This window comes from Micropterus salmoides, unplaced genomic scaffold (assembly GCF_014851395.1).
Source record: "Micropterus salmoides isolate LMB-PRFRI ecotype aquatic unplaced genomic scaffold, ASM1485139v1 Ms_hic_scaffold_23, whole genome shotgun sequence".
NCBI classification, from domain to species: Eukaryota; Metazoa; Chordata; class Actinopteri; order Centrarchiformes; family Centrarchidae; genus Micropterus; species Micropterus salmoides.
The window spans coordinates 5,291,403-5,316,931 of record NW_024041484.1 but is presented as its reverse complement, the minus strand read 5'-3'; the positions used below and the strand labels follow the sequence as shown (position 1 = coordinate 5,316,931).

The window sequence follows — 25,529 nt, the reverse complement described above, 5'->3', positions numbered from 1 at the left end:
CTACTACTACTAGCAATTGCAGCAGCAGTGGGTGAAGAGCAGAAACACAGGGTCAGCGGGAAGCCTGCAACCACAGATCCAGACACACCTGCCGAAATGGATAGGATGAGAGAGAAGAGGGATGAGAAAGCACAAGACTAGGGGAAAGGGAAGTTTAACATGCATTAATGCAGCGGTTCTCAAACTGGGTGGGCGGGCCTCCCTCCGCAAGGGGGGCATAGACGTTGAGCGGACCTAAGGTTGCATGAATGTGATTCATGTGATGACATAAACACACAAAAAAGGCCCAGATCCAAGCAAGGCTATTTTGCTAACCGGAATCTTTTGTTTTATTTCAATCCCGCTTTTATTGATTGATAAAAATGAAATCCACATTTGCTGAAATTGGGGCTGCTTGAATGTTTTTTGGCTTTTAAAAGGGGGGCATGATAGAAAATTTGAGAACCACTACTTTGATGGGATAGGAATCCATGCAGATGGAGAGGAAGAGGAGGAGAGAGGAAGTCTCCCAGCAGTCTAGGCCTATAACAGCAGGGGATGCTTCAGTCTGAGCCAGCCCTAACTATAAGCTTCATCAAAGAGTTATGTCTTAAACCTACTCTTAAATATGGAGATGGTGTCTGTCTCCCGGACCCAAACTCAGACCCGATTCCACAGGAGGGGAACCACAAGTAACCCTGCATTCTGGGAGCGCAGCGCTCTGAGACTTCCTTATGTTGTCACTGCACAATTCGAGAAAACCTCAGATAATTCACTATCCAAGATTTCTCACTTTGCACATGACAGCTCTCACTGTGATTCTGTGCAGCCTCCAAGCTTTAGAAATGACTTTGTATGACCTTTCTGGACTGACAAATAACATTCTGTTGGGATCTTGTTTGTATTCAATCAGCTCAATGCAATTAACAATCAAATTAGTTTAATCGGCTGATGGAGAAAGGGGCAAAAACGTTTTCAGTTTGGAGTGATGTGGGCCTCGGATACCTTTGTTACTTAAATAAATTAGACAATAAAAGAAGTGTAGTGTGTTACTGCAAATTTCCTTCGTCTAATATTTGTTTTGTAAATACATCCAAGACTGTTCATTGTGAAAAATATACAAGAGAAAAAGATCCTTTTCACAGCACTGCAATGTCTTGCATCTGCACATTATTTGATCACTATAGTAATAATGGTCTCATTTTGTGGCCACAAATGACCGTCTCAATTTCCCCACAGCTATTGTGATATAAATAAAAAAGTTTAAAGATCTTTGCTTTTATCAAGGTGTCTCTGTGTACAGGTGCTTTTAGGAACCTTGATGTATTATTTTTATTATTATTATTTATAAAATAACACCTTTATGTTTTAGACGTGGAATGCTTGTTTCTTTTTTATGGATGCAGTGTGCAAGTTTGATTTTGTGGGACAGTAAAGTTATCCTTGAATCTCGAATGGTCTGATCTATATTCACAGGCATCTGCCTTCTCACTATCCATTTTGTAATAGAATAATGCTAATGCCACTAATAGAATGAATAGTCTGAAGTTGGCGATAATTAAATAGCATAATTGAAAAATAATGAAGCTGAGGTTTGTTGGCAGCAGGAGGCTATAATCTATGACCTATGTTGGTTTAGCTAAAAAACACAAACAGATTTACTGCGTCTCTGTTTACATTAAGGTCTTTAATTAGGCATAATTCATGCCTACCCTCAAGAGGGGTTCATTTTATGGTTTAACCTTTTAATATGTTAAAATTAATCATGCCAGTCTGCTCCCAGTGCCGCCATGTGGCTTCACTGTGGTGAGACTTGTTGGGATGCCATGAGAACGGTCATGAAACTAAAGGTCACAGGTTTCAGAAACAGCAGAGCTGAGGTGATGTGTGTCTTGTCATACTGGGCTGAATCCACGCTTGCTCTCTCCTGGTGTGGCCGTGTAACAGCGTCAGCTTAAAGTTTTAAAATGTAAAACACAACATCTTTCAGTCACTTATAATACTTTCACTTTGGTACAGCAAAGTTTTGTAATCACTAATGTAAGATGCTCTGTGTGCAGCTGGGTCCAATTTGTCATACAAGCAGGAAACTGTGAAAGCCCAGAGGGAAGGAAGGTGTTGTGTCTGGATTTATTCTGTTTGCGTTATGTTTTTTTCCCCTCGGTGTTAAAGTAAAGTTATAATGTCAACCCTTACCCACCTTTTAGGATTTTCTCTGTGCTCTCCCCACAACCACGAACAAGCCATCATTTATTACAGTCTGTGTCCAGCAGGAGGCAGGATAACTGCAAGTGTGGGCAGAGATAGATCCAAACACTTAAGCCATCAGAAAATGTGTCCTCCCATGCCCTTGAGTTTGCAGCAGTCATTTACTCTGGATGCCAAGCATAAAGTGCTAAAACGCAATCCTCTTAAATGCATTATATTTAAAGTCAGAGCCATTGGTCCAAAATAACTTAAAACAAAGTAGGGCATGTCCTTTTTGGTACAGTGGTAATATGCTATCTTCTACAACCAGTAGAATTCCCCAATACAGTGTAGAGAGAGGACTAAATTCACTCTTTGGGGGAAATCATAGCAAATGTAGCTTGTCTGTGTTTAATGATCAGCCACATAGATTTGTTCAATAACCCTATCATAACCATCAAGAGTGCCACTGTACACATTTTTCCATGGCAACAGCAATTGTTTTCTTTTTTAAATGAAATGATCAGGGGGCCAAGTCAGACATCAAAAAACAAGGCCTATCAATATTCTACCCGGCGTAGCCTATGTGTGCAGCAGTGGTTGACTTTCCTTCATACTTTCTGACAGCACCTGAAGGCAGCAGTGTTGAGTTCACGCCCCTCGAAACCCCTCCTCCCACTGAGACTTTAAATATGCGGGGTATGCGGCACTGTAGGGTCACTTTAGTGAAGTCTGCTGCAGAGATACCGCCGAGCCGTCTGGACACACTACCAACGCACTCAGCTGGAGCTTAGCCATTTACACAAACCGTACCTGCTTTTCAAAAAAAAGTCCACATTAAGGTAACTTATATATATATATTCTAACACATTTTGCTGAAACTGAATGCTGTGGATTTCAGACTGGTTTACTGACAAGCAACAGGTTGGCCAACTTTGAATTACTGAAAACATTACATTTATTTATAGCCTACGTTTACAAACTACCTGAGAAACTCGCTATTGCTGGTTAATTACTGTAACGTTAGCTTCTAAATGAATGTTGTTGTTTTTTTTTACTTTTGCAATGCTAATCCCTAATTTCAGTAACGTTTGTAGTTTGTACACTTTGGCTTTGGGCATTGAAGTTATAGCCGTGGGAATTCGGTTGAAAAGTGTGCCCTAGTTTTTCATTAGCAATTTCAAACCATCCAAAGCCAAATTATCTCAACTCAAACAGTGTCTAATAAACTTAAGGGTATGTTAGCATACAACATATATTTACAATGATAGAAATATAGTAAAGAGGTTAACACTGATTTGTGATTTTATTGTGATTCTACAACACATTATGCTTTTGTTAGAGCAAAAACTAGCATTACCTGCTGACATATCCAAATGTAGTCGGATTCTTAAACAATTAAAGACATTAAAATTTAATTATTAACTGTTCCTTGCAGCTGTTATGAAACAGGTGGGGATTCAATAGAAATTATCACAAAGCTGCACGTAAGTTAATTTCATAGCAGTATTGTAATGTATTGAGTTTCCACTGTGAAAAGGTTAAGTGAATCTCCCATACAATTTTATTAGTCTTGTTTCAGTGGAAAATGTGAGTGTCCTCAAAGCGGTTTTCTGATTTTGGGTACAAACACATACTGAATGAAATGTGCCAAATTTAAAGACACTGAATATCACACTGTCAGTTTAAAAACTATCATTAATGAATCATAGACACATGTTTAAATCCTACATCTCAGCGAAGCTGTTACCACTGAACTCTGTGAAACTTTAAAATTGACTGTGGTCGTCTACACAGGCAGACAACAGGACATTTCTATCAAAACACATCAGCTGACTTGTTGGTCTGAACACTTCGACACAGACCTTCTCATCACACCCAGCCCCTAAAGGGTAATGTGACGGTAATGTCAGGGGTCTTTTCATCCCATCTCATGCTCAGGCCTGTCCTACAGTCTCTGATCCAGCTGGGGTGGAGGATATGTGACTGACAAGATTAATAGTTTCTTCTTTTCGAATACTTAACAGTGCTTTCTAATTTTAGTGTCTAAAGTGTGATATTGCAGCAGGCTTGCTTTGCAGTGATACATGTGGAAGGTCTTAAAACGTTAAATTTGTCCCTTGTGGAACCTCATCAACGCCCCCTCGACACATTTTTTTTAAAAAGGGGAGTGTGTCTGTAATTACAGACAGATGCAACTGTGAATCAGGGAGAGAATGTGTGCGTCATGTGGGCTCTTTGGCAAGGTTCCCATGCAGTATGGGAAAGTATGGAATTTGATATTAGTCGTTTCCAGGTCTGGATAAGTATGGAAAGAAGGTATGGAAAAATATGAGTGTTTCCAGACTATTGCCCAGTTCTGTTTTCTAAATGATAAAATGAAGAATTTCTAAAAATTGATCACACAAGCAGAGTGTTTTTCATGGCATCCACCACAGCCAAATGTTTACCACTGCAAGAAAATGTGGGCTGGGTTGGCCAGATGGGGCCACTGAAAATATTGGGGTGGCACACCAAAACCAAAAGCCATAACTGAATTTTAGGAATTCTATAATACTGCTGTAGTATAGGCCTACAGACGAGTTAAAGATGACTTTTGGTTCTTTTGTTACTAATTATCTAGTCAAGCATAGCCACACCTTCACACTGCGGTTTAGCACTGTGTCAGCTCTGGAGAAAGCTCTGGCTCAATCCATTATCATTCATTCATCATTGGTATAAGGGGGGAAACGCTCTGGCTTGTTTGTACGTCTTTAAACCAATCAGTCAGTCCAATGCGGTGGGGGTGCCCATACAAAATATTGTCTGTGTCTTGTTTTGGTGGAAGCGAAAATGGCTAAATCCCTGCAAAAGAAAAGCTTGTTAGCTTGTCTACGCTTGTACCATTAGCAACAAGGTTACTGTTGGGTTGCTAGCTTGGAGGTTGTTGCAGTTTCATATAGGAAAGGTAACAAGCAGATAGCAGAAGAGGAGGAGAATGGCAGCTGAAATAGTAGGCTAATGGCAGGCTTATATGAACAGCCTACTTCCTGTGAGCCAGACTACTAATTATCTAATGTGCATAAACTAATAACTGTACAGCCATCATTTTGAGTTCCACAACAATCTATGTATACTCATTACTAAGAAGCATATTATGCATAGACTCACAAGGGAGGGCCGGTGCCACCCCTTGGCAGCACCACTGCTAGAGCGAACTTGATGTTGTCGAAAGCAAGGCCAGAAATATGGCGTGTGACTGAACGATGCACACCTCTACGCAGCTGCCTGTACAGCCTGCAAAACAGCTCTACCCCAACTACCAAATTCTGACACCTGTGCCTAAATAAGTTTGAAAGAGAATGTGGAAATATCAAAAACACCAAATATTAAGCTTGTCTGAACATGGATGAGTTTTGCAGTGATGTAAGAAAGGTAAACAGTCTTTTCTGTGTAAGGAAACCAAACCTTTATGGCTGTGTTCATCATAGTTTCCATGGACTCACAGACGCCAAGAAAAATAAACTATTTATGTTTTTTCAACTCCTTTTCTGTTTGTTCATTAAAACAATATGTTATTTAGTTTAATTCCTCTCTGGGCAGAGAGGTTTCAAGTGAAACGTTGTCCAACAAACTGCTTTTGAAATGGAAAATGTGTTGGAATCCCGGTGTGGTAACAAGAGTGTTCACACTCACGCTTCTTTTTTGCCGTTTGTGTTTTGCAGCCACGGCCCATCAGACAACAAAAGCCCTAAGGCACGGTGCCCCGAAACATTCCTTTGGGCATTAGGCTGACCTCTTTAGCATTGTTTATTTTTTTTGTTTGTTTTTTTTCCTCTCAGGGTGGCAGTTGTGGCCTGCATCCATGGTTTTCAATTCAACCATATGCAACATTCTCAAAGGCAGGTGTAATTATAATGTGGCGCAAACAGCTTTGTGCTTTACATATGGCAAGTAATTTCTGACTTATCAAAGAAAAATTACCAAAAACTACCCCCAGTATAGCTTAAGTGCTATGGTTTTACATTTCGACTTTGTTCATGGGGAAGTGTGTGTGACAATGAATGAACAACAAATTAATGACAAACTGCTGAATTTGATGGTCATCTTTCCTTTGTGAATAAGGACTGAACAAAGTCCTTGGTTTCCAAAGGTCAGATGAGGACACATCAGAGCAGAGAGTAACCTTGGCCCTGATGCTTCAGCGTCTCATATCTTCTCTGTATCTCTTCTTAGAACCATAACAATGCCCAACTGGGGAGGAGGCAACAAGTGTGGGGCCTGCCATGGGACAGTTTACCACGCCGAGGAAGTGCAGTGTGACGGGAAGAGTTTCCACAAATGCTGTTTTCTCTGCAGTAAGTACACGTTTTAGCGCGTGAATTAGAAATTGGCTATATTTTATGGCATTGCTGACCGTTTGCAGGATGTCTCCTGTCGCTGTGCAGGAGCTTTTTCACATCTGTGGGATGGCGATGGGGCAGTGGATATGACATATGCCTTCCCCACTGTGACACACAAGTGTGAGGGACGTGGGCATTTACCAGGGCTGTATGGGTTATTGAGTTTCATTACAGAAAATGTAGGATAAAGTGTTTTAGGAGCTTGCTCCATGCTAGGGACCAAAAGTCAGGATATTCTCAGCAAATATTCTCTGTAAATACAATCCAATGAATGAATACAGAATCACTGGAGTACCCCTTTTAAAACTGTGTGCTTGACATGTGGTAATGCTGGAGTGAACTATGTCCTCAAAAAATGAAATGACAAAATTGAGAAATATTGTGAGAACGGTAATGTTAACTTTTCCAGTTGAAAAGATCACTGAAGGGGGCAGGTTGCTCAGTTTGTTTAGTGCCTGCCCCATGGGCAAGACTGTGGCCTCAGGTTTGATTGCAGCTTGGAGCCCTTTGCAGCATGTCTTCTGTCCCCCCCCCCCCCCCTCCTATCCAAATAAAGGTTACCCCCCCACCCAAAAAAAGATCATTGAAAGTTAAAACACGAGAGCCAACTTTTAAGTCTCTGAGTTTTCTTATTAACATTTGGACAAACATTTGTTGACGTTTTTGGTTTGAAGAAAAAGTCTCAGACTTTTGCCTAACCTTGCCAAAACTCTTAAATGTAATTATGTGAATGTAAGACCTGCACACATTATTTGTAGTTATAATATAGTAAAGGACATCTATTTAGTTGTTTTTGCTGTGTTATGCATTTGGTTCAAGCTGCAGAGAGCCATGAAAGATCAGACGTAGAACCCAATACCAGGGTGAGTCAGGACAAAGCCGTGTGGACTCAGTTTCACCTCTCCACAGCTCATCAAAAGGGAGCTTGTGCTCACTTTTCTCTCCATGGTCACTGGTTGATGAGTTCACACTGCATTATTGTCAGTTTGTTGGATGGGTGGGTGGCTTGTCCTGCTCCTGAACCGTCCTTGAAATGTCAGTGAAGATGTTCCAGCAAAGACTTTGCACGGAGACCAGGATTATACAAAGCCTGTCATTTAACTGCTATTAAGAGGAGACCAAAGCAATCTGAGCCACAAAAGAGTTGTTTTTTTCCCCCCCAGAGGGTCCCACACAAAGCAAGCTTTGTTTTACACTCGAGGGGGATCCTGAGCAGGGGGACTCTCTGTCTTTTCCTCCAATTTCTCAGTTTGACATTGGCCACTTTTCATTTCTATATAGGAAAGGCAGAAATGTCACACTGTTGTAAACAGAGCTTCATATGACTCTTTGACTTACTGACTTACTGTGTCTTTATCTTCTTGAATTACTTTGTTATTTTATCACAGGGGAACTAGAAATACTTCTGATAAAACTAACAAACTACTATATAAACTAACAATTGTAACAAATATGGTTAAGAAAATATGACTATTTAGGAGCGATTTGATTGGACATACTGCAATCTTCTAACAATCCTGCAAAGCCTTCCTTTTCAAAGCGTTGGCTAGAGGCATTTTTCCAGCCAGTGGTGCGAAATCTTAAACCAGCATCAGACGGTCACACAGGCCAGTGTGTGAAGAATTCAGCTAATCCCAACAGCCAGTGTGCATACTTAAGCCACTGCAATGCTTTTGTTTTATTTTTTCAAACCATGCATTCTTCACTCTGTACAAACCTGCCAAAAATAGTATCATAACCACTACTGTAGTACTGGTGTTAAATGTAATAAATCCTGTACTGTTGTCAAAAAAAATAATTATGATGGAAAATCTATTATGGCACACATCAAATATGTTGAAATTACTTGTAACTCTAGACAAAAATTATACTTGTTGCATGTGCTTTAGAATAGAAATGAAGTATGGCAACTTCCTGAGTAACTTTTCACAGGTACAGACTGAATCTCTTGCCTCTCAATGAGATGGTTCACATTAACCAGATGTATATGTATGGAACTAGAAAAGACTACGTTTTGTTTAAAAAAAGATCTGTGCTCGCTGCTGAAAGTTTACAATTGAAACTATTAAAGCAACATTAAGCAACGATTTGGCAACCCTACTGTTATAAGGACCGCTGTACATCTGCATTTCTCATGATCAAAAACTAACAAACACCATCAAGCAAGTACAACAACACAAGACACAGCAAGCCAGCTTATACGTTATTACTTACTAGTCCAACAGAAAGAGGACCACCCTTAAACTCTTTTAGCTAACACAAAGTAAAACCCAATCCAATATTTACTCTTGTCCGGTCTCTTGCTCGGTCACTCTCTTTTTCTTTTCCTCTGATGTCTTTTTTTGGTCTTTTCGCAGCCTTACGTAGCATTACGGCATTCTTGCGAAAGGTTTGCTGCCCAGGATTCCAATGCTACATAGTGCAATACTAGGCGCGATGGGTCCAGAGTGGCAGTGACAGAAACGTCATTCTCCCTATTTATTTACAAGTCAGTGTAGCATAAAAATGATTTTGAACCTGTTATTTTAAGATAAAATTACTACATAATGTCACTTTAAAACTGAAAGAAGTAACATTACAATGAAAGGGCTGAAAGAAGCTGAAGTTTCAGTTTAGGTATAAACACTGAATTGGCAATTTAGGACCTTGAAGAGTTGAAGGAGGGTTTTTTTGTTCAAAGGTGAAGTGCCAGCTGAACTCAGTAGACGTGCAAGTGGTAAAAGTATAAGTAATAAAAGGTCTTCAATTTTCTTGCGCAGTGAGTTGAAAGTCTCTCAATTTCTCTTTTATTCTTCAACTAACAGGTCATCTGTCAGTAATGACACTTCAACTGATACTGTAGCGGAGGCTTATCAAAATATCCAATATAGGTTGGCAGGAGACAGGAGAATAACCTTAATCCTAACCTCTCACTTAAAACGGTAAAATGGTCGATTAGTAGGATATTAGATAGCCACAATCACTAGCTACCTTCACTACGGACATACACCAATAAAAGAAACCACCAAACACTAATTCAGTCACTCCAAATAAAGCTGGCTGTATTCAAAGTCAAACAATAATCCATCATATGGATAGTACAGTCTTACATTTCCATTAAAGCAATAAAGACCGTTTCAAAATATATCAATCATATACAAAATTTCCACAATTCAAATGATAAAGAAAAGGACTAGTCCAACTTGAGGAGGAGTGTAGTCCAGTTCAATAGAGTTACATTGAGAGGTAAATAAGGGTGTAGGGGTGTGTGGGTGTATGCAGTTCAGTGGAGGGCAGAAGGTAAGGTCCTGCCTCTAGCTGGGCAGGAGGATAGAGTAGCCTGGAGAGTTACAAGAAGGAAGACTTAGCTTTGCTGGTCCACCAGGACAAGGACGCTCCAAGCTGCAACCGAGCAGGTTGAAGAGCACGTTAACATGGTTGTCCACACCCACTCCAGGGTTCAGCACGGTTTCCCACAGTCCTTTGTTGCTCATTTAAGTTCACGAAGACCAGCCAGTTCTTGGTACCACTGCTTCTCCAACACTTATGCATCTCAATTTCACTCCAGGGCCAGGGTGCCTCAAAACCTGTGCTCAAAACTGGATTCATTCAGCAAACTATCTCTTTCCTGTGAACTTCTCCTCCACGCATGAAATGTTTGTCCTTCCCTTCCCCCCAGCTTGCAGGTGCCTAATTTATCTCCTCCTGCTCAAACCACACCTCCAATCAAAAGCAAAAAGCCCATTCTGCCATTCTCCTACCCCTCTCTGCTACAATACATCAACAAATTTCTATTCATACACTTAAATTGACGCTTCAAACCCTTTTTAGGTCTCAGAGTCCCGAGTCCCACAACTTCCACGTTCATACAGAATGAACTCCAACTGCTTTCATTGTACACTGTGTTCAGTCAGTGCTTTCCCTGACATCTTTCGGTTTTATATACTTAAACTGGTCCTCCATTTCTTTCAAGAATTACACTTCAACTTGCCCTTGAAGTTTAATTTATTGCTCGCACTATAGCTTGACATTTCAACTAATTTCAGAGCTTGAAGTTCAAAGGAATCTTCTTCTGCAAGCTTTTGTAGCACTGAATTGACACTTGAACTTCATTCAGGGCTTAAAATCTCAGCTTCTTTTAGTCCTTCCATTTTAACAGATATAATAATTTTACAGCATCGTCTTATTTCTAAAACGAAGAGCAAATACTACATGTCAGTGACATCCTAATCACAGGAAGATGCTATATTTCTTTGCTAGGTGCAAAGTGACACCATTCCACTTAAGTAACGCCTCCTCTCTCTGTGTCCTCAGTGGTCTGCAGGAAGGGCTTAGACAGCACCACACTGGCTATTCATGACCAGGAGATCTACTGCAAGTCATGCTACGGGAAGAAGTACGGCCCAAAAGGCTACGGCTACGGTCAGGGGGCCGGGACGCTCAACATGGACAGAGGAGAGCGGCTGGGAATCAAACATGAAGAGTAAGACGGGCTGCTGCATGAGCCCTGAATGTTACATAATGTACTTTAGATGTATATTTAGATGCACAGGTTTGAGTCAATTTAACTCATCATGATAAGCATGATCAATATGATTATTTTAGCCAACATGGAAACAAAGTTTATGTGGAAGTATGTTGTGTGGTCACTGTTGGCGTTGGGCTGTCAGAGATTGTATGCGAAAAAAGCAAATTCAGACAAATTTTCATACAATTTAACTGTAAAAAGGCAAGAAGCTACGAAATGACGGGCAACTTATACTGCTACACGACTATAGATTCAATAAAATACAAGTGACATCTTGAAACTCTGAATAAAGGATCATTCATCAGACTTGCACAAGTGGGTGTCATGACGTTGACAAGGTTAGTGAGTTCAGTGGTGTGCTATAATGATGTTTATAAGTTGTGGCTGCTTGACGGTGCTCTTGTCTCCAAACAGCGTGCATTCATTGTGCTGAAGTGGAAATAGTTCCCAAATGCATCAGCTTGATAAAAAGATACTTGACGAAGAAAGTTAATGTTAAAAAATACAATTTTATTTTTGCCCTCGACTAGTGAAGCAGCTTTCTAACTTGACCAGAGAACAGCATGGTGCTGTAAATGGCAGTAAGAGCTACTGCTGGGTGTCCTAGTGATTACAGAGATTTTCCAGTAACTAAGCGCTAACAGGTTTCGGCTCTTGTGAGCTTTTAGGGCCGCAAATTAAATGTCTGTAATGTGAGATCAGCAGGCCAAAAACAAAAGGTGTGTATGAAATCTTCTACATCCATTTCTGTTTTTCACTGCCTGAACCACAAAGCTTTGAGGGAGGAAAGAGACCTTGACGGGAATATTGGCACGCAGTCTTCCTCTTTATCAAATCCAGCTTGGCTGCTGCAGTTCCCAGCCGGTTTGGTGAACAGTGTAGATCCAAGAAGAGAAAAGTCCAAGCTGAAGAGTTTAATACAGCATCTAGTAGATTGGGTTCATGGCTTTCCAACTGACTTCCAGCCCACATTAGCGGCCCTGAAATCGGATGGGTCTACTTCTGCGACCTGAAGTGAGTGTCAAATGTGTATCTATACATACACATGATGTGAAAGCACCACAAACAAACAGGAAAACACAGACCCACACACACCTACCCAGAATGTTTACTCCTGCCCCAGACGTCAGGTGATGACTGTTATGAAGGAGCTTATTATGTAACCAGCAGGATCCCGCCTTCCCTCCTCCCTGTTCTCTGCCACAAAGGGCTTCATTCAGGGGCACACTGGGGCTGGCAGTCACCCTCCGATAAGCACCACTCCAGGGCCCCACTCACTTTCCCACCATTGGTTAAGGACAGAGAGAGGGAGAGTAGGCTAGAGGAGTAAGGTGTGCCAGGTTTATTTCTATTCTTCTAAAAATAAAGGATTATTGCGCAAGTTGTCAGACAACAGACTGAATGTTTAACTGTTACTTAACTAAAGTATGGACTGAGCCATTTATTACTGCATATGTCAGCATTTTGGGTCAGGATTGCTTCGCTGTTAGTAAATGATTAAATGTTTTGACAAGAAAAGAGGAGGTTCTCATACAAAGTTTCATTCCAAAATCAGATAGCCACCACTTTAAAGTGTTTTTACAGAATAATCTGTTAAAAAATACTTTCTATGAATTAATTTTGAAAGGATTTCTTTAGATGACAAAATAATGATAATGTTATGATATATCCCCCCACCACCCAGGACACAAACTCACAGACCGACCACCAACCCCAATCCATCCAAATTTGCCCAGAAGTTCGGAGGTTCAGAGAAATGTGCCCGGTGTGGAGACTCTGTCTATGCAGCTGAGAAGATCATGGGCGCAGGCAAGGTGAGAGTTTTACCTGAAGCATCTAACTCTCTGTTTACACAGCAGAGCAAAGGGGATGTCTCCATATTGTTTGTTTTGCTGGATCACTGTAATCCAAAGCCTAAAGATATATCATTTACCATTGGTCGAAGAAGTGTTCAAATCCAAGTAGCAATACCACACTATAGAAATACAAGTAAAGTCCTGCATTCAAATTTTTATTTGTACAGAAATACCAGCAACAAAATATACTGAAAGTATCTTAAGTAAAAGTACATGTGCAGAATTCAAAACGGAAATGTCTCAACAACTACTGGACGGATTGCAGTGAAACTTTCATGGTCTCAAGATGCTATTGACTGACTTTTACGACTCTAGTTATCCCCCTCAAGATGAATTTTGGCTTTGGTCTGCAGTCCCACCAGCCTCAGCTGCACTTTGTGTTTCGTGCTAATGCAAATGGAGGAGCTAATGTTAGCATGCTAACGTGACATAAACCAATATGGGTAACATGGTGAACGCTCAGTGTGTCCTTTTGATCATGGTAGCCTGCTGACTTTAGCATTTGAGCACAAGTGAATATTCCTGTAAGAACTGACAGTAAAGTCAGAAAGTTTGCGTTTGCAGATTAAAAAAACACACTTTGAATACAATATTCACTGTCAGGCTGTAAATTGAGGCATCTGCCTACAGTATCTCACGAAAGTGAGTACAACCCGCACATACGTGTAAATATTTGATTATATCTTTTCATGTGACAACACTGAAGAAAGGATATTTTGCTACAATGTAGTGAGTGTACACACCTGCTCCCCATTCACACCTGAGACCTCGTAACACTAATGACTCACATGACACCGGGAAGGGAAAATGGCTAAATGACCCAATTGTAGTCACTTTTGTTGCCAGCGGTTTAGGCCTAGTCCACACTGACACGGGAGTTTTTCCTCCTTCTTTAAAAAAATATCTGTCCACATGAAAACGCAAACACACGCTATAAAGCGCTGTCAAGAGCAAGCCAATACACCTGGCGGTGATATGACCCTAACCGTAAAGCCACGTTGGCCAATCAGAACCTAATAAAATTGTAAACAAAGCAGGCAGTGGCGCACAATCTGACATCAAACACAGCGGATAACGGCGCACAGTCTGACGTCACAAGGCAAAAACCCTGGTTTTACTGTCTACATGACACTGCAACCGGCGTTTCTGAAAATCCTCAAAAATGTTTGGTTTCAGTGACCTGATACTGCGTTTCCATGTGGACAAACGGCCGAACCGCTTAAAAAAAGTCACGGTTATAAAAATACCTGTGTTCGTGTGGACAGGGCTGAATGGCTGTGTGATGTTAATTTTGAGGGGACAGCAAACTTACACTGTTATACAAGCTGTACACTCTCTACAGTGTAGCAAAGTGTCATTTCTTCAGTGTTGCCACATGAAAAGATATCATCAAATATTTAAAAATGTTGTGAGGGGTGTACTCACTTTTGTGAGATACTGTAGATATTAGCCAAGTCAGCTATTTGGCTTTCACTTGTTGAGACAAGATGCAAATATTATGACTATTGTCTGAGGATTCATATATTGTCAAAACACTGACTGAGAGTGTACAGCTAGGCTGTGCCTGGGAATCCTGCAACTCCATTCTGGTATTTCTTGTTGACATTAATGACAGAACCTCGTGTTTACGCTACACTGCGAAATTAACTGGCCTTTCAAATGTGCAGTGCGTGTTCAACTTTATAGAACGATCATTATAAACAGTTTTAGCATTGGCAGCCCCAGCAAAAATCAAACCTCTAACCCAAGCAGTGTTGGTTCTGTGAGCCACAGGACTACATCACAAAACACACAAGGATGAAATTGTCTGGATTGAACGCACATGGTTTTTACACTGCTGAACCACATGCAGGCGGATTGGCGTGCTCTCTCATAATGACAGAACATATATCCTTTTTTTTCTGATTGTTCCATAAAGTTTGGATGGGAGCTTCCTAACAGCTGGGGTTAATCTTATGAGACCCCCTGGACACTGCGGTTCTGGCAGATGTTGTTGACACACAAACTTTACAGTAGATGAAGTCATGAGGCTTACACTCTAGAGATGTATCAGCAGGATGTTTGGTCCTGAGGAAGAAAATTAAGTCTCAGAGTAGTTACTCACATTTAAACCTGTCCACAAAAACAAGATTTGTGTCCCATTTCCTGTCGCTGATCACGTGTAGATTAGCACAGAGCTGATTTATAGCAGGTGATGTCAGGGTGGAGAGTTATTAATGTGTTTCCTAATGGGAGGAAATCTTCGCGAGGCTCCACTCACTGGTTAAAGCATAGCCTGTAATTTTCTGTATAATGGAGACATTCAGAGAGGCCCCCGGGATGTTGGAAAACTGAGCAGCTTTGATGGGATTTGACGAAGGAAACGATGACATCTGCTCCAAGAAACATCTGCAATTATCGGCTGTAAATAACTACAAACACAATCTTTTTGATCCGACTAGTTTTGTTTCAGCGCTGTACCTAAGCCTAACAATGTAAGGTGGAGTCAGCACAAAGGCTGCCACTGTAGGTGTAAAATCGAAAATTATTTTTCTCCCCATAGCCATGGCATAAGAACTGCTTCCGCTGTGCAAAATGTGGCAAGAGCCTGGAGTCGACCACTCAGACTGAGAAAGATGGAGAAATCTACTGCAAAGGTGAGATAAATCACGTGAAATAAAACGTAACAAATATGTGTAGTGTTCGATTACAACAGGATTACTGTCATCACTAAGGCTTCTCAGAGAGCCAGGAAAAATACAATTCACAGAGCAAGAGCAGAATAAATCCACCACGCACAGTGACATGAAGAATCTGCTGCAGAGTGATTCAGCAGCAACAGATGTTCTCACCAAAACATCCTTTGATGTTTAGGATAATGTGTGATCACTGACATAATGGCCCTAAACTAGTTCTTCAGCAGAAATATCACGGCATGAAGAACACACAGCAAACTGCAGTCTGATGAAGGTCAGGTACAACAGGGAGCATACAGTATACACACTGTGTGTGTGTGTGTGTGTGTGTGTGTGTGTGTGTGTGTGAGAATTTAGAATATCATCAAAAAGTTGATTTATTTCAGTAATTCCATTCAAAAAGTGAAACTTGGATATTATATTCATTCATTCCACACAGACTGATATATTTCAATGTGTTCATTCCTTTTAATTTTGATGATTATAACTGACAACTAATGAAAACCCCAAAATCAGTATCTCAGAAAATTAGAATATTGTGAAAAGGTTCAATATTGAAGACACCTGGTGCCACACTCTAATCAGCTAATTAACTCAAAACACCTGCAAAGGCCTTTAAATGGTGTCTCAGTCTAGTTCTGTAGGCTACACAATCATGGGGAAGACCGCTGACTTGACAGTTGTCCAAAAGACGACCATTGACTCCTTGCACAAGGAGGGCAAGACACAAAAGGTCATTGCTAAAGAGTGTCCAAGCACATTAATAGAGAGGCGAAGGGAAGGAAAAGATGTGGTAGAAAAAAGTGTACAAGCAATAGGGAGAACCACACCCTGGAGAGGATTGTGAAACAAAACCATTCAAATATGTGGGGGAGATTCACAAAGAGTGGACTGCAGCTTCAAGAACCACCACGCACAGACATATGCAAGACATGGGTTTCGCATTCCTTGTGTCAAGCCACTCTTGGACAAGACACAGCGTCAGAAGCGTCTCGCCTGGGCTAAAGACAAAAAGGACTGGACTGCTGCTGAGTGGTCCAAAGTTATGTTCTCTGATGAAAGTAAATTTTGCATTTCCTTTGGAAATCATGTGTACTGACGGAAGTATCAGAATTGAGACACACTAATAGTCGCGTAATGGCTCTCATTCACTTATAATTAGGCTAAGAGAACCTTTAACAGAACCTTTAAAAAGCCTCACTAAAGCTTTCCAGTCTGGCTCAGACTACAGAGAACAAACTGCAGGTACAGTATGATCACACTGTGAGAATTCCACCTGGTCAAAATGATACCAGCTAACGGGAAGGAGCTGATGACATGGCAAAGTAAGCACTTAGATCAGCTCACCGGTTCAATATACATACATTTTAGTGTCTTATGATTCATTCATGTCAAATTTACAGCTGCTGACTTTTGAGCCTGAACGTTAGTAATGGTGACTGACATCACTGATGACATGTGCTAATAAAAATGTTTAACTAGTCATTTAAAAATATCAGGTTGTGGCTTTATTCCTGGTAGGCATTTGTTTTCTAATACTAAGAGGTTGTTAAATGTTATTTTATCCCCTGCGACTAACTCACCAGAAGTAGTGCTCTCTTTAGATGCGGAAAAGGCGATTTTGATAGGGTGGAGTGGTCCTACCTTTTCCACATACTTAAAAAATTATGTTTTAGTTCCACTTTTATCTCATGGATCAAGCTCCTCTATGCCTCTCCTGTCGCAGCGGTCAATGCCAATGGAGTGAGATCTGACCATGTTCTCTCTTGTGCGCGGAACCCCTCAAGGTTGCCCGCTATCCCCATTGCTATTTGCCATCGCTGTAGAGCCCTTGGCCATCTGGCTCCGTGAGGAGGAGGGATTTAGTGGTATCACTCGGTTCGGTCTGTCACACAAGCTTTCCCTGTACACAGACGACCTTCTACTTTACGTTTCGCATCCGGCATCCTCTCTTCCCATTATCTTAAACATCCTGGATCAGTTTAAAATACTTTCCAGCTACAAGCTCAACCTTGAGAAAAGCGAATACCTCCCCATTAATTCACCTGCTGAGGGGCTCCCTCAGTCCCTCTTCCCCTTTAAGGTTTCGGACGGTTTCAGATAGCTGGGGATCCTCATCACCAAATCGACCACAGAGCTTTTTTTTAGAAATTTCGCCCATTACTAGAACGCTGTAAATCAGGCCCGGCCAGATGGTCCTCCATTCTTCTCTCAAATGGGACATGTTAACCTGATAAAAAATGGTGGTGCTACCACAGTTTTTATATGTTTTGCTTTTCAACATATTCCAGTATTAATCAATAAATCTTTCTTCTCCACACTTGATCAAATGATAAACCCGTTTCAGACATGCACATATTGAAAGATCGGTCCTTCAACTCCCCAGGTCTGAAGGTGGCCTGGCACTGCCGAATCTTCGCTGGTACTACTGGGCCTGCAATATCAACAAACTTCTTTTCTGGAACACTTAATTGGTACCAGGTGAACAACCTCAGTGGGCTTTGATGGAAACAGGCTCTTCTCGCATTTCACTTTGTTCGGTAGTTTGCTCCCAGTTACCTCTCTCAGTCAAGGCGGTTGCGCACAATCCAATTGTGACCAGCACTTTAAAAATTTGGAATCCATTCAGGAAACAGTTTGGTTTACATACCCCATCTGGTCTAGCATCTGTCTTTCGTAACCACTCGTCATCACTTCCCAGGAAACTCAACAAACGTAACCTATTGGCCTCAGGTGAAGATACCAACGATGGTCGTTCAGTCTTGGCCACAGGTAGTCTCAACGACTGTAACGACTGTCGTCACAGCAACAAGGAACACTAACGAACCAGCAGTATCGATGACCCGAGATAACGACCCCACTGAGGTTAAATAGCTGAGTTTCTCTGCCAGTCAGTCAGAACTGAAGAAGTCCTTTGGATAAGGGACGAAACGTCTTCCAGTAGCTTCAACCAAGTCCAGTTGCCCTTCATTTTAACCTTCGTTGGATAACTATGACCTGGATGACTGAGAATCTTCATAGACGTAACCACCTACTCTCACCCTCCTGTTCGGATCCAGTATTTCAGACTTGGTCACATAAGGGCCCCCAGTCCATTAATGATTTTTACACTAACGGTATCTTTACCTCATTTGTGGACCTGTCAGTAAAACTCTGCTTGCCAAATAACCATCTATTCCACTTTTTTCAAATTCGGCACTTCGTACAAAATCAATTTCCTCAACTGCCCCCCAGACTCCATGATGGACTTTTCCCTGACACTTGACACTAACAGAAGGGGGCTCACCTCGGTTATATATAATTATATTTTTAATATACATCCAGTATGCTTGGACTCTCTGAGGGCCGTCTGGGACCAGGACCTCAGGATGACTGTCGGATAAGCAATGGAGACACATACTGGACCTCGTACACACTTCCTTGATATGCGGCAGGCACAATCTTCTACAATGTAAGATTTTACATAGGGTCCATTTCATTAATGCAAAACTAGCTAACATTTTTCCTAATAGACTGTCACCGCCACACTACATGCACATGTTCTGGTCATTTCCACAATTAAGTATGTTTTGGACTTCACTCGACCCCCATCATTTCCTGATGCACAGCGAATTATCGCATTCACCTCCTTGCTGGCAAGGAGGCTCATACTCCTTAAATGGACGCATTCTTCCCCACCCACCCACAACAGATGGATTCAAGAGATACTGCAGTGCATCAAGCTTGAGAGGGTCTTACGAGGGTCTGGCATTTAAAAGGCAAAAGAACGGTTTGTCAAATATAATCTTTTCAGTTGTGACTGTTGATGTTATTATAACTGTATATGTTTTCCCCGTGTAAATTCAATCAAGAGATTGGTCCAAAAATATCAGGTTGTGAATAGATTAAACAGTTCCACAGCGTTATGTAGCCAAGTCACTGCTGGCAGCTGATGGGATCATACTGTATCAGTAAAAAACAGAACTGGATGTACTGGCTCTAACAACAACCCCTTGACTTTTATTTGACATTGGCTGGACGACACTGGCCTCGTCAAGCTAACAGAGCTGCTCGCCGTCCAGTTAGAGATTCAGAGGGCAGAAACATCTGCAGTCTGACCTCCACACTGGATTCTCTCTCCTCAACAGCATGATGAGATGGGATGGTTTGGTTAAACAGAAGACGCGCACACAGTGACACGCACTGGCAGGCAAAGAAACAGACATGATCACTCACATAACCAGATGTCAGCAGATGGATGTTTGCTGAATGTCATAATGAAACCTTGTACTGATGAGGAGAAATGTCGCGTCTCAGCTCTAAACCCGAACAGGCCAGACTCTGGCTGCTGCTATCTATCAGTAGGTTCGTCTCAGACGGCTCACTGTCCTCTAATGGAGACAGCCTGACTCTGTCTTTGCAAAAGAAAGCTAAAGTGACTTCCAAACACTTTAACATTTTGTTTAAACTACCTTGTTGATTGACCACAGCTTGAGTAGTGAGCTTGTTTTAAACAACACATGTTGATGGCAGATAAGCAGCTCTGAATGTTAGAGCCGGGAAACAGCACCGTGAAATATGTATTGTGCTTTCTCTGCATGCACACACGCAAACACACACATTTACGTGTGTCAGCTTTGGCTTTTGCCCCAGATTGGACAAGCCGTACCCAATCAACTGGTCTTTAGTTCAAAATGTTTCCCCCCAGGAAACACCCACGTGATTTTTCTATTCTGAAAGATTAGATATCTTCTTAAATTATGTGCAGTAGGACGTCATGAAACCATTACTACAGCAGACATTTTGCCACGTCAGAGCAGGAAAGACAAAGGTGAAAATAGTAAATGGATGGTGGCTGAATTCCATTTAGCTGCTTCTGTTTCAGGCTGTACTGGTTTTGTGCATGCAGGCTGACTGTCACGGCTTACTACATTTTAATATAGCAGAGCCGTCCTTAATGTTATCAGTTACTGCCTGCCATTATCTGACCATGATAAGTCAAACAGTGTCACTCAAAACACGGTCAAACCTCAAACTCATCTCAGTGCTAATAGGTTTGTAGCACCCTGAGGTCAGAGTTACCCCTCAACTGCAAAATCTTCTTCCAAATAAAAGTGATACAGTCATGATGATGGAAGATGTGTGTAGCTAAGTGATGGAACTAGCCACTTGATATGGAAGACAGTATGCTGACATGAAGGCTTTTGATTTGGGATGGAAAATATGGATGGATTAGCTGTGGGAGTTATTAAGGTACGTCTTGATAATGAGAAGATAAACAGTAAGTGTGTGCCTGGGTGAAATCTGGTGTTTCACCACTCTGTTTCAACTGGACAGTGTGTGTGGAAGGCTGGAATAAGAAAAATTCAATGTGCCATCTCAACGATACAGAAAATGTGTGTTTGTTGTGTTCTACATGGATGATCCACAAAGACCGAATTGGTTGTTCACATATCAAAGTTATCATTAGTTAGCCAGATACATTCAAACAGCATTCATTCTTCTGCTTTTTAGTGCAAAATGTATTTAAATTTTGTACATAAATTTTATAGTGTCGGTATAGTATATAATGTACTGTGCATATAATGATTTTTCTTTTGGTTTCCTGTATTACTGGGAGATGTCTTGTCATGTCTTGGATGCTTGATTTATAGTGTTGTCTGGTAATCCCATGAGGGAGGGGCCACATGTTTAGCATGACATGGAAATGAAAACTAACATAATTCACACACTGCTGAGGTTCCTTCCTCCTCTTTAGGACAGCCTGTTCCAGCAACATTAAATAATTTTGTTCCACCTCTGATAAGTTTCTTTTAGCAAAGAGCCGGCCTGGCTGATGTCATCATGCTGTGTGGAGCTTAGAGACATCACCTTAAAACAATTACTCAAGTTTTGAAATAGCAGTTTTGATCAGTAATATAAGGATGCAGCTTTTGGAGTCTGCAGCCTGTTAATTGGTTTCTTCTATATCCCCCCCCCCACAGCGTGTTACGCCAAGAACTTCGGGCCAAAGGGATTCGGTTATGGCCAAGGAGCCGGCGCTCTGGTTCACGCTCAGTGATTTGTGAACTGGATCATTCCTCTGTCCAACAGAATCATCAGCCAGCCCTTTTCATGTGTTTTCTCCCTCAGTTGCTTTTATGTTGAAATCAATGCTCATGGTACAAATAAAAACATTGACCACGTGTTCACATTTGACTGTATTTTATTATTAAAGCCATTAAAACTGAACCATGCCCATATGTTTACATCTGAAGCGGAGTTACAGTGATGTCTGAAGGTGGGCAGAGAGGCACTGGAAATGATTATGTGCTTTGTCTTTTTTTTATTCTTTTATTATCCCACGTGGTGAGGGTGAGAGGGGAGACAGAAAGGACACCGTTTAGGCTGCTGGAAGAACTAGTGAGGGCTGAAATGGCTTTGAATTCATGTCCTGGATGAGCTGGGAGTGCTGAACTCTGCCCTAAAAAACAAAAAACACTAGCCTGCAAGTACTTAAAAGGCAGATAAGAACATAAGTGGTTAGTTACCTGTACTGATATGAAATCTACAGCCTTGTCATGACCTTTGACGCACAACAAAAATAGCTGCTGTGTGTTGTCTTTCTAGGGCAGAAGTGACATCAGTGGTTGGTTAGCGAGATGGGGGGGTGTGAAACTTGGAATCACGACATAACCGTACCCTTCTGATGATGCAAACATGAGGCCCAAAAGTTTCGGAGGCCTTAATGTAATATAACCTCCCTCTATCCTTAAAACTATTGCATGATCACATTTCAGCTTTTAGAAAACAAAAAAAAAAAGTTGGCGTCTGCCTTAGTTCTCTAGTGTCTTTGCTTTACAATTTGTACATCCAGTGGTATAACAAACCCAGCGGTATATGACATACAAATAAAATTAAAAAAGACCTTTAGGATGACTATTGACTACAGAGTCCACAAGCATGGAACATTCAAATATATTACACACTTGCACAGGAGGGCCTGGCGACCTGAAAGGAAACTTCCACTAAACACACTGGATCTGATAGAAAGATAAAGAAAAAAGAAAAAAAAAAGACAAATGAACATAATGAAGAAAAGTACTTGCAAATACTTAACATTCACTATATACAGACACGTGGCTTGCCGGGCTGTCACCATGGTGATGACGATGACGGGGCGGGACGGGACGGGGTCGACGGGTTGGGCGGCGAGAGCCCAGCTGTCCCAAGCATCGTACATGCAGTGGAGTTTCGTGGCTGGGGGAAATTCAGGAGGCTTGCCTATAGACAGCAGTGTCGGACATCACTAAAAGCTACAGTCATACACTTGGAGTATAGTCACTTGACTTTCTTCTTTCCATTTGGTTGGAAGAAATCCCCAAAAAACAAAACTAAAAAAGGTCTCCAGGAGCACCTTCAACTAACACTGACGAAAAGAACAAAAGAGTTACAGAGAAGGATATTGTTTATGTACAGATGCACATTCTTTACACTTGAGTCCATCCTGCTGCTGCTGCGGCGGTGGCGGCTGAGCCGACTGTCGCGGGGGTGGGGTTGGGGGTCCAGACAGGAAGTGATGGGAGTTGGCCGTGTCTGATGGGGCCCCTCCTCCTCCTCCTCCTCTCTGTAAACAATGGAAGCGTCGGTGTGAAGCGGCGCTGCTGGGCCCTTGTGTTCAGTAACGGCCAAAAAAAAAAACAACACACACAGAAAAAAAATAACACTAAAAAAAAACGATCAGTGCAATGTTGTAGGCAGACAGACGACAAACAAAACAAGTAAGACTTTACAGCTTTTTGAGAAAAACACACACGGAATGGACCTTTCTTGTAAACTTGTCTGTCCTTCTGCATTCTCTTTTTATGCTCAACTCTGCTGTTAATAAATACACTCACTGTACCTGTCTATATAGAGTTTAATGCTAAAGTTCCCGGGCTTCCATGTCAAAATAGCTACAGGTACTTGGTTAACCACTTTTCCTCCAAAAAAAACCCCTACTGTTAAAATGATGAGAAATGTAAAAATGATGGCGCTAGAACGTCCTTACTTTATCTATAAATAGTTTAAAAATAAATATACCTGTATCACATTGTCTGTAGGATCATTTCTGTCATGCCTACAGTGGTCGCCACTAGAGAAGTCCCAATTCATGCACTTAATCCTGCATCAATACTGCACCAAAATTGTTTTTTTTATAGGCTATTACTTTGCCAAAAAAAACCCCAACAACACTCAGATGCAGCTTTATTTCAGCAGGTGAGAAGTTGGACTCCTCCAGTGGCTCCGGCTGTAACCCCACACTTTCCTCTGAGAAGAAGTTCCAACTTATGTTGCCAACTCTCATCAGCTCAACTTAAAATTCATCACGGTGCAAAATCAAGACCTTAAAAAGACATTCCCTTATCTCTAGCATACTTTAAAACCTATTCAAGGTTAAAAAAAAATAAACAGAACAAGAAACTTTCCTTCAGCTTCCCTGGCCACCACAGACAGTTATCACAGGAACAGCAGAGTTCCTGAACCAATCAAAAACAAAAAAAATACACACAGGGCACAACAACAGGGACACCATAAATAAGGATATAAAGTGGGAAGGGAAAAGAACGATACTGCCACTTTATGGTGCTGCTGTCTCTGCAGCGTCACATCTCCGGTAACAGAAGAGCTTTTATTTTGTAATTCCTCTCGGCCGTCAGCCTCTCTCCTCTCCGCTCGTGCCTCGCAGCGGTGCACCGTCCAAAGGACTCAGGAGAAGAGACGAGGTGGAGGGGTTTGATAGCAGTGGAGGTACAGTAATGGAGTCTGATGTAGAATAGTAGTAGTAGTAATAGTAATAAACATGGTGGGGGCTGAGGGAGAGGATGGGGTGTAGGTGTGGCGTTGCCCTGTAACAGCATGCTAGTCCTGGCTGATATTTTTTCCAAAGTCATTTGATTGGTGAGGGAGAGATGGTCCAAAAAAGCAAGCGCTCCCGAAAACAGCATCGCTCCGATATGAAGGCCGGGGGGTGGGGAGGGTGATCCTTCCAAACTTCCTTCCAGCCGGCGCCGCTTGACTGCCCACCCCCCCTTCTCTTCTCTTCCTCTCCTTCCTCTACACCAGCTGGTAGCCCGAGCCAGACGTCTGGTCGTATTCTATTGTGTACTGTGTGGTCCAGTCCACCGTCACGGGCCGGATCAGACCGCAGCAGCGGATCTCGAAGAAATCTATGAGATTTCTGAAGCAGCCATGGCTGGAGAGGGACAGAGAGAGAGAAAGAGAACATAAGTGGTGTAAGGAAACAGACGCCACCATTCCGATTGCGCAGGAAGAGTAACAACTACTTTTTGTATTATTTCTATGCAACAGAAACAGAGGTATTTTCCCTTTTGTTCCACTTCCAAGTCAAAACCTGGCACCAACATTACCCACAATGCAACTCAAATGCTGACAGTACGGTCCAAGATTTAGGTGTGTAATGCTAGTAGCAGCTAATGTAGCGCCCAGCTGCTAGCCTCAAGCAGAGATGAGGAGCTACAGAGGCGTGTAGCCACAGAGCTAAGTTCTTCTCCACACACCCCTTTTTTGTCATTTTCAAACTTGTTGTCTTCAGCCCCAACTGATGCTGACTCAAGTTGACACTTAGCGGACTTCACAATGCTCCCACTGGAGCTAAAAAAGGCTTTAAGCAGTAGTGTTTCACCAACACCTGGAAACAGACTTAAATTCCCCTTTAAAGTTTTAGTGCCATCTAGTGGTGGGGGTTGTGAATTGCAATAAATGGCTCACTGTGCATTCACTTGCTCCTCGGATGAAAATAAGTACTTTATTATAAATGTATTTATTCTAATGACAATTGTAAATTCAGCAGTAAAAACGTAGCTTTGGACTTTTTCTCCATGGAGGTTGTACATTATATCAATTTAATTTCTAAATCCAAAAACAAAAAGGCTGTGAAAACTGTCAACATATGGTCCTCTTAATATCTTTAGATAATATAATA

General features: G+C 41.6%; 2 protein-coding genes across 3 annotated transcripts in view; one reads left to right on the top strand and one right to left on the bottom strand.

Annotated features, from left to right (window-relative positions):
• The first annotated feature begins 2,852 nt into the window (after window positions 1-2,852).
• Window positions 2,853-21,758, top strand: csrp2 (cysteine and glycine-rich protein 2). 2 transcript variants are annotated; one of them, XM_038738492.1, is made up of 6 exons: window positions 2,854-3,008; window positions 6,382-6,503; window positions 10,842-11,010; window positions 12,740-12,869; window positions 15,454-15,547; window positions 21,550-21,758. In XM_038738492.1, exons 2-6 carry the CDS (start codon window positions 6,392-6,394, stop codon window positions 21,624-21,626), a joined length of 582 nt encoding a protein of 193 aa, XP_038594420.1. In that variant the 5' UTR covers window positions 2,854-3,008; window positions 6,382-6,391; the 3' UTR covers window positions 21,627-21,758. The 2 variants fall into 2 exon arrangements, with proteins under 2 accessions (XP_038594421.1, XP_038594420.1); XM_038738493.1 differs by lacking the exon at window positions 15,454-15,547 and having other exon boundaries at window positions 2,853-3,008.
• The window catches only part of zdhhc17 (zinc finger DHHC-type palmitoyltransferase 17), a 31,553-nt gene continuing 27,776 nt past the window's right edge, over window positions 21,753-25,529 (bottom strand). The window contains exon 17 of the mRNA XM_038738490.1: window positions 21,753-24,779. Coding sequence (XP_038594418.1) covers window positions 24,641-24,779 — 139 coding nt within the window. The 3' untranslated portion in view covers window positions 21,753-24,640. The remainder of the gene's footprint in view (window positions 24,780-25,529) is intronic.

What these genes read in the sequence shown, in the direction of transcription:
- csrp2 (XM_038738492.1), top strand. Translation starts at nt 6,392, where the DNA reads ATGCCCAACTGGGGAGGAGGCAACAAGTGTGGGGCCTGCCATGGGACA. An exon ending in CAAATGCTGTTTTCTCTGCA is followed by an intron (nt 6,504 to 10,841) that starts GTAAGTACACGT and finishes CTGTGTCCTCAG; the next exon opens with TGGTCTGCAGGAAGGGCTTA. An exon ending in AGATCATGGGCGCAGGCAAG is followed by an intron (nt 12,870 to 15,453) that starts GTGAGAGTTTTA and finishes TTCTCCCCATAG; the next exon opens with CCATGGCATAAGAACTGCTT.